Source organism: Lissotriton vulgaris, chromosome 9 (assembly GCF_964263255.1).
Source record: "Lissotriton vulgaris chromosome 9, aLisVul1.2, whole genome shotgun sequence".
In the NCBI taxonomy this organism is placed as follows: domain Eukaryota; kingdom Metazoa; phylum Chordata; class Amphibia; order Caudata; family Salamandridae; genus Lissotriton; species Lissotriton vulgaris.
This window is the reverse complement of record NC_141697.1, coordinates 251,720,018-251,733,660: the sequence shown is the minus strand read 5'-3', so window position 1 is coordinate 251,733,660 and position 13,643 is coordinate 251,720,018. Positions and strand designations below refer to the sequence as shown.

Genomic DNA, 13,643 nt, shown 5'->3' with positions numbered 1-13,643 from the left:
TCTTTGAAAAGTTTTGAAGGTTGCACGTGCCAGGGGCTGTGCAATCCCAGCATGGGTGCTGCACCTATTCAAAATGTTGAGGGCCACCAGTGCCCATGAGACACTAAGGTTTCCATCCCTGGCACGCACTAATTTGTACTCAATAAAATACACTATGTATTTTTTAATAAACTGACGCTACATCGCACACTAAAGGAGCTAAACCTTGCGATACATTGCTTATCAGGAGCACACAATTTTTCACTCTATAATTGGCGGTACCTTCTTACTTCATGTGGCTATTAGTTCCTACAAAACCCTCATACAGGGTTGGCATGGTGGTCCCCTCATCCCCAAAATATTTTTTCTCCCATCCTTCTGAACACTAGCTTCTATGCTTCCAGGAAGCCACTACTACACCTGCTCCCTCCCCTGGCAACTATACGCAAGTTCTAAATGGAGCACATAAAAATTGCCTAACCAAACCAAAGTGCCTTTGCCCATTCACCACCACCAATCAAGACAGTAGGGCCCGTGGGACCATGTATTAGATACTCACACTCATCCAGTCCTAGCTGGTAGGCCAGGTTCTGCAGTCCTCGCACTTTCTCCATCAGATTAGCCGTAGTCAAGCTGCCCAGCTCTGAAAACACAAAGGAGAGAAAGGCTAAGCATGCAGGATATCTCTGGGTACCACTGGCAAAAGCCCCTCAAACTGCACACAGGGTTTTTAATTTCAGAATTGTGAAGGTTCCTCAAATATTCAGGTTTTCTCTTCTTTTGCCCATGGTGGAGCAGGCTCAACTCGCCCACAGGGTCTCCCTTCCGCAGGGTGTGGGCTCTGCAAACTGCTAGTGTTATCTTCACTTACCCTTGCTGAAAGTCCCTCTATGTGCTGGTATTTCTGCACTTGCTTCTGGCCTAGCAACACCGAAGGTCTAGGTCGCTCTACAACAACCCCTCCTTCAACAGAGAGACCCCCAGAGGCAGAGAAAACTGCAATGGAATCTCAAGACAGGAACAAAAAAGTATTGCTGCAGAAAGCAAAGCTAAACAACAGAGAAAGAATGAAAAGGCGTGCAGCAGCTTAGATGAAGGGCAGTGGAGAGAACAAGGCAGGATGTACTGACTTGAAGGATATATTAGTAATAGCATCAGGCAGAGCGAGGAAGTTAATTACTTCCTAGAGCAACAGAGAAGGGAGTGAGCACTTTCTTCAATTGCAACACTGGCCAAATAGTAATTTAATAGAGGCAATGCTCTGCCCTGAGCACATAATCACCACAGCCTTAAAGAGGCAATACACATACTCACCCTTCAGCATATCAATGTCGTCGTTTTCCAGTTCTGCCATCCACTTTGGAGGGGAACTACTGATTGGCTACAAAATAAAATGTCACAATCAGAGAACAAGAAAAGGGGCTGCATCAATCTTGTAACATACTGCATCTTTAGATTTGAAATAAAATCGCAAGCTAAGAAATCGTGCGCAATAACTGTATTAATGTCTGATTTAAAAGTGTCCCAAGACTTCATTGGCAACAACTAAATGAAGACACTGTCTGGATGTAGGGTTTTTAGTAACACAGGAAGCTTGGCGCTCAAGCTGATATGCGTAATGTGTTTGAGTGAGAGAGGTAAGTACGGTGCTGCCAGGTCGGGGGAAATGCCCAGTAGCCCCCGTAGACGTGTGGATCGTTGCCTAAATAACTAAATGAAGACAGTCTACGCAATGTCTGAGCACTAAGAAAAGGGTACTGAAGTATAACACTGCTTTGCAATTTTGGCATCCGTTATACATCAACAAGTTTTAATTGGGCAGGCTTCTAATCATTTATTGACAACAGAATGTTGTCAATGCATGACTACACCGATCAGAACTTAATTATCAACTCAAACTCTTTATTAAGTACAATACAAACAAACCCTATAGGTGGTTTAGCTTTCAACCTCCTGCGATTGTCTAGTTACTCGCCCCTGAAGGAAAGTAAATGAAAGTGGGATGAAGTGCAGTATAGAATCTAGTATTAAGAGGTGTTCTGGCTTGGACTGCCATCCTGGTGGTACCAGAAGGTTCAAGGGGATCATGGGAACATTTTCTCTTCCAAATATGCATATATAGCCCTTCCCCCTCTGTTTAACCAATACATCTTTAGAAGAATAACCTAAAAACGCCAGGAATGAAACAAGAGAGCAGGGAAGACTGTACTAATGTGCTTTGATTTTCAAAGACCTGCAAGAAAAGATATATAGTTAAAAAAAGTGTTATTTCCACACATTCTTTGCAAGGAATTAGCCCAAGAGAATTGCATGCTATCTTCAGGGCCTATTGGGAAAAGGTGCTAGCTCTAAGAACACCAACTCTGGGAAGACAAATAAAGGTTTACAATCCTTTATCAACTTGCTCGCAGATCCAAAGTCGGGATACAGATATGCATCCAGAATTAGCCCTACTTCGCAGATGATCAGTGGAGTTTTACCCCCTTCACTCATTGTGGGTTGGAGGATATCCCATCTGCTTCTGGCAACTAAACACACTATCCTTTCTCTCCGGGGTGAACCTAGAAAGCCAACATCTGAACTCTGGTTACATAAGCTCGGGCATCTTCTAGGGCTTGCGAAAATAGCATATGACCTTGCATACAAATCTCGACTTTTCACTAAACTACGGTACCTGATGCGCGCATTCTTGAAGGATGTATGACGTTACTCCGCATACCGTTACAACTACCTACCATTACAACGCGACCATTACAACGCATACCATTACAACGCATAGCGCTTTGGGGTGCTGGATAGTGGTAAGTATAATTTACTATTCTAACTCCAGTCCCCGTGGACCCTAGGGAAGGTGTTGGATAGTAAATTATACTTATTCCCTATCCTAGAGCGCCCCCCAGCGCAATGCGTTGTAATGGTATGCGTTGTAAAAGTCGCGTTGTAATGGTAGTGCGGAGTAAAAAATGCGTTGTAACAGGTGCATACCATTCTTGAACAAAGACTGCAGAGGCAGGACATGCCCACAAACTTTACGACCATTGGGACAATTTGACTTTTTTAATACCACGATTTTGATCCTCTGTGATCCTGGAAGACTGATAAACAATGAACTTCCTTGCTATGCCCATATGGTCCGGGAAGGGAAATGAGAATTGAATGTTGGTGGTAGAATCCACCGGAAGTTGTTTTGATTTATTTGCTTGTATTGCAAAAAAATTGTTTGATTACAAATGGTCACTTTAAACAAAATTACTGCTAACCCACACTCACCTTTTACATCGAGGGTTGGCATGCTACAGCACCTTCCTTCCCAACATACTATCCACATTAAAACTGTGACTATGTCTAACAGGCAACACAATCCTTCTTGTACGTCCAGAAAGAGTTCTAAGGCAACCCTTCCTTACACACTCCTCCACATTTCAAACAATCCAATTATAAATACAGGAAGCTTCACATAAATTATTTAAACCTCGCCTCACCACTGCCTACTGATGTACCTGCTATGTAATACACTTATTACTCTCACTTTACACAGGAATTATCATGAAAGTACAGAACTGAATCTACTCCAAAGATGACATCTCGAGCTTAGACGGCACAAATGGACGCATCTGTAATTATAGAACTAGAAGGCTGTAGGAGTGACATACCGATTCAGTACATTAGACTATCACAATCCACTAACATTTTGGTACACTAACCTAACATCGTTTTTATTTTTTCTAAGTCAGGAACATACTGTATCATCAGAACGGTATAATGACACCAAGGAGTGATGTACATGAATCCAGAGCAGGTTGATTTCTGAAGCTATAATTCAATTATGTTGCTTACTGTTCAAGTTAATATATAATTAATAATTTCTTGGCTCCCACAGGTCAATAAATGATCCAGTACAAACACAATAGATAGACCTTATTATAAACAGCCAACACTATAATAGTTCCCACTTTAAATCCCACAGGATCATTGGCTACAGAAAACGAAACCTTGCAAAGCCAGTAGTTTTGGCTTGCATTGAGTCCTGCCTAATATATTTTGCTAAATGCTTGACGCAGTGAAAAAAACATGTCAAAAAATAATCGCTTTCTGTATACATTGCTTCCATTACATACACTTAATGTGTGATCAATCAGTTGGCCTCTGAGGTGTAAAATAGTCCCGTCATGAATTTCAAAGCAAGTGATCCAAAAGAGGCGGAATGATACACCAATTTGCAAATACCATGATGTGAGAGAGCAATAATATTCCAGGTGAAGCCAAAGCCTACTCTATGTACACTTTAAACAATACTTCCACAATAGAACTAAAACAGCTATGTTCAATCAATCAATCAATCAGGGGTTGGTAAAGCGCGCTACTCAGCCGCAAGGGTCTCAAGGCGCTGTTGTCAAGCCAGACCTACAAACTTTGAACAGAATTACACCAAATGAAGCATGTATTTAGAACGTTACTCAAGGAAGTGACCCTGTTAGGTTTGATGCAACTCCGTTCTGTGGTTTGAGAAATTATGGTTATAAAGATTTTTGGGATGGGCTTGAAAGGGTTAAAAAAGTTAGAGGGCGCTGGACTATCCACGTACTGCCCTCAAGCCTGGGCTTTAGGACAGTTTACAGACCCATATTTAAAAAAGATATACAAATCTGACTGGAAAAGTGAGCTTTTTTCCTGACTTCCATTTCTTTCTTTCAATCATTTTTATTGAGGTTTTATGCTTTACATCACTTGTGGGTACAAAGTTATCGAGGAGCAAACATCGATTAACAGCTATAGTTGCTGTTTTTCTCACATGTGTGAAACATTAACGTGCAATTACAGAACAGTGAAATCACAGACTGGAGAACGCTAATGTCCATTGCGTCTCCAGGAGATGAATGGCATGGAGGCTTTGTGTTCTGGGCAAGAGGAGGGGGATCTTAGGCGGTTAGGTCCCTGAACTGTGTGAGCATGGTGTCCCAGGCGGTTGCGATGGGGCGCCTGCAAATTTGATTCTTCCCGTCTCCCATTTAGGATCTGCCAACCATATGCTCAGGTCCCAGACCTGAAATCTCTGATTCACTGGCCACAGGAAAATGTTTTCACTTACGTCTGCCATGAAGGACTGTGGAAATAGGGCAATTTTAGAGTTGTGCTGATAGTGAACTCTTACTTCTTAAAATGCATGTGCAGAGCCAGCCTCTGCAAGCTAGCAATGAAAGCAGGGCTTTTATATAGTGTGTTCACTTTGGGTCAATTCCACAAATTATTTGCCAATTTAAAAGCAATTTCATTAGCTGAAATCTCATGTATCCTCCCACCCTAGCAAAGAGTGACTTTTCCTTATCTACAGGAGGCACGTCCATAATTGTGTGAGGAGCAGGAGTCTTGAACTGTAGTAATTTTGTTTGACGGATATTTTCTAGCTCTGATAAATGACAGAGAAACCAGAGCAAGAGATTCCAGGACCATATTCTTCATTTAAAATATAAGAGGTGATCTGCAGTGGAGGATGGTGGACCTAGAGGAGAACATCACGGTTTGAACATTTGGGAGCTCTTTATTAGTCGACCTCCAAGCAAGAAGAGGCTGATGCAAGGACGGTCACTGCAAGCTCTGTGAAATGAGGCTAAGCAGGAGGCAGAGAGGATTCTACACCTTCAGGACTTCAACCAGGAGATGACATCTCAAGTCGAAGCAAGTGGAGGAGCTTTGAGGTGCCAGAAGGAAAGATCAACTCCTGTTGATGGAAATCAGTGTTCTGCTAATGGGCATTTAGATATGAAGGTCACATGAGGCTTGAATGTCACATACTCCGCCTTTAATTACTTGATCAAGGCCCAATGAATTATTATATCCAATGTTGAAGATGTTGATGATGCTGAGAAAGGCACACATTGAAACTATTTGACATCTTTATATAATGTAGTTACAAGATAAGGTTATCTAGCAGATAAATCGTGGTCGGCCCCGAGACAGTAAAGGCACCGACGGTGGAGGTCGGTCACCGACATCAAGCGGTGACAGTCCTCGCAAGGTTTAAACCCAGGCATCCCTACCGGCACCGTGAGTCGAAGGTCGACTCGAGAAGTGATAAAAAATGATCAAAAAAGTTAGTCAAAAAATGACTAAGAGTACTGCTCTTCCCGGATCTGCGCTTACTGGCGCAGAAAAAAGAAGAACTTACTTCAGCGCGCGAGGGCGGCGTCCAAGTACTCGGACAACGTTATCCCGGCGATCACAACGCCGACGACGGACGCTGAGCCGCAGACGACGCCTAGCGATGGGCAGGGGTACTGCTGACGAAAACTTTCCGGATCCAGTCTGACGCCTGGGGTTATTCTAAGGTAAGGAATCTAACACTAATGTGTTTCTTTCATATGGGTGCATACTATTCCAATACAAAGAATGTCAAGGGAGCACAGTGTCGAACTGTGCTACTAAATATTTTAACTTTGTATTAAGAGAAAAAAAGCGTTCATGCTGATAGTGTTTGACATGTGTTTTTTTTAAGATGGTTTACGTGTTTTTTCAGTAATATGGGATAGACATCTTCAAATAATTATTTTACGGGTATTTTGGTCTTAGCTTTTAGGGGTGCATGTGTAATCCCATGAGCAATTTGTTTCAGCTTTGTTGTTTGTTTTGTGCAATGTTTTATGTGCTTTGACTCGGTCATACCAAAGTGGGTCTACAAAGGCTTCTTGATGGACTGCTTCCCTACACTACAAGACACTCTTTGGAATTGAACCTGTCCAAAACTAAAACAATATCTTTTGGGAAGCAAAAAAGGCCACGTGGCCGGTGGTTTTTTAACAAAACAAAAATCGAACCTACATCTGACTTTTAAATATTTGGGCATTTTTGCTCTTTCGTCAAACAAAAAGAAACGCTAAGGGCAAAAGCCCTGTCACTAGAGGCTGCTGCCGCAAAATTATCAAAACAACTACATGGCCCAAGTCTAACTCCCATGCTGAAAGTGATAAAGGCGAGGATAATCAACTCTTTGTCGTATGGGCAAGAGATAATGAAGGGCACAACTAGTTCATTACTAAGCAAATTAACAACCAAAATCTTTAAACGTGCCTTTCGCCTCCCAAAATAGAGTTCACCATCGCAGGTTGGTCTAGAACTGGGCCTATTGGATCATTACGGCACCGAGGCCGGCGCATTTATAAAGTTCTGCAATAGACTGCGCCATTCAAGGGAGGGCTCCCTGGAGGCAAAACTTTGGCGAGAAATAGCGAAATGCCAGTCCAGCCTGAATCATAGTCATCACCTGGATCACAGTTTAAAACTACTAGGAGTCAAAGAATTCTGGGAAACAAACCCTTCCCAGCAGGTGCTTAAGGCTGTCATTAAGAAGAGCGTCTGACTGCGGGCATTTCATTCAGACAAGGCAATTCTGTCAAAAAGGAATCATGCCTGGTCAGTAATCACAAATGTCAAACCAGGAGTTGAGTCGCCTCACTTACCCAGCACTTTTTCATTTTACTTGAAAAAAAGTTCTTAGCTCTAAGGATAGGCGACTGGCCATTTTTAAAGTACCTGCCCGACTGGCGTCGCCCAGATAACAACATCGAATGCATGATGTGTGGCTATCACTCTGAGATAATGGAACACATAGTGGGTGCATGCCCCGCTATGCTCACAGAAAGACGGCTACTACTGCGGGGCGAATGGATCAGGCTAGGAGTTCGAACATGCTGTCACGCCGTAATAGCGGCCCTTAATCCTGAAAACACCAAGCTGAACATTGGGCTCACTAAATTTGTCCACAAAGCGTCAAAGCAGCTGGAAGAAATTAGCGCCGCCAAATCTCTCCCACTGCAGCTGGGCAGCAGCCAGCCTGCCGAATTAACAACTGAACCTCAAACTGCTAACATCAGCTGTACTGTTCCCGGTCCTCTAGGCGAAGACAATCTGCCCACAATGCATTTGAAGGTTTTAAATAACTTATAACTACTGCATTCTAGTTTTAAAAACGTTTTCTTTTACATGCTGACTAACATTTATTGACAATGCTCTAGTAGGTTTTCTATTCAGCGGTCCTTTTTACGATGAACTGATCAAGGTTTAATTTGTAGTAGTTTTTAACCAAACAATAAAGAATATATATTGCAGTACTTTGACAGTAAGACCCGGAATTAGAAATCCCTCCAAGAAGGCCGAGCATTCTCTTATCTCGGAACGACCTGCCTGCACCACCGAGAGAATGTGACCCACTCCTGTGTTTTTTGGAAACTTTTAAAAACCTGGTTGTTTTCATTGCTGGATTCTTTTAAATAGGTTCCCTTCTTATTCTGGAGTGACCCATTCCGCAATTGAGCTAGCGCTGGAGGTGGAGCAATAGGGAGGGGAAGACAATACAACATACAGTGCCAAATCAAGGGTGAGAATTTGTGCAGAAAAATTGGTATAAAACTGGTCTCAGGGAGTTCTTATTACAGTTTTAATATTAGGTACCCTGTCCAGAAATAAAAAAAAATGTGGATGCTGGGTTGGGGAGCTTAAAATGAGACTCCAACCCCTCCACTCTGCATTAGTGTCGACATGTTTCAGACGGCAAATGACAATGCCTCGGCTTTCCTCAGGACTCGCACCACTGTGACCCCTGGATGTTCACCCTCCCTTCTATAAATCCAGAAGAAAAGGGGATGTCACCTTTCAAAGAGCCCCTCAATTTGGAGAGGAACCTGTGGACATGGATAAAAACAAAGCACGTGAAATATTATGTGAGGTGCCCTTCATACCACTCAAAATAAACATAACATTAATGGTGCATCAACTCCAGTCACTCATAACCCACGATAAAAAAATATGTAGTGGCATTCCTTATCCCCTCCTTAATTCGAGGTTGGGGTGCTATTTTCTCTCTATTGGTATCTCACCCAAATGGTGCTTTAAAACATATTCATAAGCACTTAGTGACAAAAGTATTATCATTTACACTCCCAGTTATCTGTTGGAGAGTTCCATCAGGGGGCACTTAAACAGTGCCAAAGGCCCCTGGAGACAACGCATTCAGGTTCCTCTCCAAATTTATACCAATTTTACTGCACAAATTCTCACCCTTGATTTGGCAATGTATGTTGTATTGTCCTCCCCTCCCTATTGCCCCACCTCCAGCCTTGGGCAGGAGCGGAGGTGTGTTAGCAGCCCTATGATGTAGCATGACACAGCTTGCTGTGTGTGAGGGCAGTTTTAAAACTTTGGTGCATTTCCCTTTTCACTCACTTACCACGTAGTATTATAATCATTTGTATCCCGCTTCTTTTTGTGATTTAAGTTTTGAGCGGGAGGTTGAAGAGGGTCTTCTATCCTCTCACCCCTCTGTCTTATTGTGTTTTTTGCTTAACGAGCAGATGCTGAGCCGCAGGGGTTTATTATATTTTTTATTAACCGGATTCTTCAGCCAAAAAAAAACCAATAGGTTATTAACCAGGTGGGATTTCCACTGAGGTAAAATGGCAGATGGTAAAGGTCTGGCATTTGGGGATGACGCGGCTGCAGAAATCCTCAGAGGGCCATCTTTACTTGGAAACACCACAATCAACCAAGTGCTGACTCAAGGTGAAGGGTGGGACATACTTCTAGAGCTACAAAGATCCCATGTTAAAGCCATCTTACATAGGGCAATTTTAACAGAATATTTGAGAGGAAATGCGTCACCAAGAGGTCTTCTGGTGACCAATGAACCTCTAATTTTTCTAGAGGATCCGGTCTTCCAGAAGGATTGATCCTTAATCGCCTGGAAATGTACGAGGGATTGGCTGATTCTCATCATTAGTACAGCTAAATGAACAGCTGATGCCCTCTACTTTAAAATCCAGAAGAATGAACAGGGGATCAAGACCACAAGTCTGTCGGCTACCTTCAAAAAGAAATTGGAGGAACTAAATAATGATATAACAGAGCATAAGGACTATCTGTTAAGATCTAAAGTTGATATACTCCAGAAGGATTTAAAGACATTTTTCAGGGTAAAGGCCTACCCCTATATCACAGACTACTATACCCAGAAAAAAATGGATGATATGAAGAAGGGTACCAATAGGGAGAATAGAACATCAGACAGAACCAGCTCCAGCAGTGAGGATAGTGATTATGAGAGAAAGCCCCATAGAAGGGGGAGAGGCAGGGTTTTTTTCGGAGGCCCCCATCCTCAGTTTAATACCCCATACCCTCAATATCCCAACAACAACTTTGGATGGCCCCCATTGTATCAACCCCAGTTCCCAGGTATGCCAGGATGCCGAATGGCACAATACCCCCAGATGCCGAATCCTTTTTTAGGAGTATGGCGAAAGAACCAACCCCAGGGACGTGCCGGGAATGACTTCCCTTGTGATTAACCTAACAGAAATAGAGCTGACGGACACAGAAATTGAGGTACTAGAGAAGGGTCTGGGGTTTGTACCCACCAATACACCAGACAATTTCAAAATAAGACAAGAGCTAGCGGGGTTTTTCCGCAATATTCGTCTGAAAGTTTTCCTTGGCGATCAGGTGAGGGAGGAAGCAGAGAGGGGAGATACTAATTTCCGCCCAAAGTCTATGTTCATCCCGGCCCTGGGACAACTCCCTGTTGAAATAGAGGCCTTTGACAGGCAGTCACTCATTAAGTGGAAACACTATCTAGACAGAGTAACACAACATTCATGAACTTTCCAAACAAGAGAAAAGAGCCCTGGATGAGCTCAGAGACAATGAAGACCTAGTGATAAAGCAGGCGGATAAAGGGGGAGCAACTGTATTACAGAGTAGAATTGCTTAAGATAATGAATGCTTTAGACTACTTGCCGATAGAAAAAACTATATGGTGTTGAGACAGGATCCAACAGAAGCCATTAACCCCTTCCATGCTGATGACGGAATCGCTCCGTCATCAGCTACAGTTGAGCTGTGCTGATGACGGAGCGGTTCCGTCATGGCCCGGCCGCCGCGCCTGCGCGGCGCTGATTTCGCGCCTGCGCGGGCGTTCTAAAGAGCGGGGCGGGTCATGACGGAACCGCTCCGTCACCAGCACAGCTCAACTGTAGCTGGTGACGGAGCGGTTCTGTCACCAGCATGCGGCGGCCGCGCGGCCGCCCCGCCCCTTTAGCGCTGCGGCGGAATAGCCGCCGCAGCGAAGGGGTTAAGAGAGAAATAACATCGGTGGTGGAAGAAGCCATCCAAAATGAATGAATTTCAGAAAAGGAGGGAAGTTTCCTCTGCCAACACCAACCAGTAACGCGGAACGCGATGGGAGGAATTTGAGTCCACGACCCTTGTTTTATATATTAGTGCCAGGACCTATTCTGTGAACACAGGAACCATATCAGCTTACTGACTTAGAAGCCCTTACTTTCTATCCATACAGAGCAGTAACAGTGCTATACGTGACAGCTTCCATCCATCCTACACACAAACTTAAGATAAAGCCTCTGGTCACTCTATCAGGATACTTTTAAACAATCACACCTCAGAATTGTGAGAAGTGAAAGGACAATTATATTTGAATAAAAGGAAACCACGCAATATATGTGTTGATATTCAATCCAGACTACATGTATCTGGTATACTTACTTGTTTCAGTCATTTTTTCAAGATCAGACAATACAGCACTTACTGGTAACACAGAAATCCTGAGGAAGGTATTTTCCGAAACGCGTTGGTGATTTGTTCTGTACATCATTACCAGTGACTTTGTGATCTTTATTTTCTGATTAATTTGGATAATGTTATCAATTTTTGTGATTAATGAACATATTGTTATCAATTCTTGTGATTAGCTTGTTTTCGTTGGATCATGTACTGATTGCTGAACACAATATGAGATGGAGTATTAGATGCAAGAATGTGTTTACTAAATGTATGTGTTCAATAAATAATCATTCACATAATATAATTTTGTTATAAAATAATAAAAGACAAAAAAAGTTTGACAATAAAAATAATATTTTTCATAAGTTTAATCTATGAATTATTTTTCTTTAGTGCTAACGCATAGATTGTTTTATGTACCCATGCACGAAACCCAGTGCTTTTGTTCGCTTTTCTAAACTAACACCAACCAGTAACTCCATACTTCTATACCCTCCCTTAAGTTCACAAACCGAATAGGCCCCCACCAGCACCAACCAGTAACTCCATACTTCTATACCCTCCCTTAAGTTCACAAACCGAATAGGCCCCCACCAGGGAGGCCCATTGTGTCAGGGATGAGATTGTTACTGGAGCCTCTGTCCAAATTTTGTGACTTCTTTTTCAAAACTATAGTTCAATCGCGACTGGCGTATCTGAAGGACACTACAGAGTTCCTTACATTACTCAAGGATGTGGGTTTTGATCCCACAGAAGATTTTCTGGTAGGTCTGGACATGGAGTCCTTGTATACAAATATACCACCAATGGAAAGATTAAGAGTGGTTGAAGATATCCTGTATGCGATGGACTGGGAATACAGCACGCCCAGACCTTTCATTTTACATCTGGCAGAAATTGCTTTAACAAAAAATTTCTTCGAGTTTCAGCTGACCTTTTACCTTCAGACCCATGGTACCTCCATGGGGAGTAATTTCGCTCCAAGCCTGGCCGGGCTATATATGTCTGCGTTTGAGGACCAGTACATCTACAACCATGGAGGCCCCTGGTTTCATCACATCAAGGTCTGGAGGCGTTTTATAGAAAATGTCCTCCTGATATGGAAGGGGGAGAGAGAGTCATTGGATAATTTCCTGACCTGGCTCAACAGCAGAAATCCTTTTCTCCTTTTTACCTCCACCGTCACCAAGGAGTGCCTACCGTTCCTGGACCTTACGATTTTTCCAGAAGGAGGAGGTCTATGTACTAAAATGTTTCATAAACCAACAGACAGGAACAGTCTGCTTTCGTTCAAGAGCTTCCACCCCAAGTCCCTCAGGGAGAATCTCTCTGTCGGACAATTTTTGCGCCTTCGCCGCAATTGCTCCAATATAACGGATTATCAGGCAGAAGCGGAGTCTCTACAAAGGAAACTCTTACAAAGACATTATCCCTCACGAATTGTAAAAAGGGCGAAGAAAAGAGCAATCATTTGCCATTGAGATGCACTCCTCGTGTTTAATGAAAAACCACCTTCAGAGAGATCAGTCTGTGTTACAACATTCAACACAGCCTCGACTAGCATTCAAAAGATCATCTTAAGTACCTGGAGGATCTTAAATTCAAATGGATTGTCATTGGAAAAACCCCTCTTCTCGTTTAACCTCTTCGCCGCTAATGACAAGGGTAACTCGTCATGGACTTTCCATTGATTTCAATGGAAATTATATGGCATCACTAATAATGCCTAAGCAGTAAAGGGGTTAAGAAGAGCCAGAATATTAAAGATATCCTCGTGCACAACAGACCGAGAAATAACAAGAGAAAAGTGGGCGGAGGGGGAGAAAATCCGATGGGGTTCCTCCCCCCTGTATCGGGTCTTACAAGATGTGGGTCATGTGACACGTGCCACTTGACAGTGAATACCAAGACGATAGATGTTGGACTGACCCACCCGTGGGAGCAAAGGAGACATACTAATTGTAACTCCTCCTTTGTTATCTACATGCTGAAATGCCCTTGTGATCTACTGTACTTGGGCATGACCACTGGACGGGTAAAAACGAGAATCATGGAGCACAGATCCACATTTAGATGTCAACTGAGTATGAGCAGACTGA

General features: G+C 43.0%; 1 protein-coding gene across 2 annotated transcripts in view; it reads right to left on the bottom strand.

Moving 5' to 3' along the window:
• LIN52 (lin-52 DREAM MuvB core complex component) overlaps positions 1 to 13,643 on the bottom strand; it is a 426,175-nt gene that overhangs the window by 237,382 nt on the left and 175,150 nt on the right. For both annotated transcript variants that reach the window (XM_086937477.1, XM_086937478.1), the window contains exons 4-5: positions 1,294 to 1,360; positions 539 to 622 (exon numbers count right to left, since the gene is read on the bottom strand). In XM_086937477.1, coding sequence (XP_086793603.1) covers positions 539 to 622; positions 1,294 to 1,360 — 151 coding nt within the window. The remainder of the gene's footprint in view (positions 1 to 538; positions 623 to 1,293; positions 1,361 to 13,643) is intronic.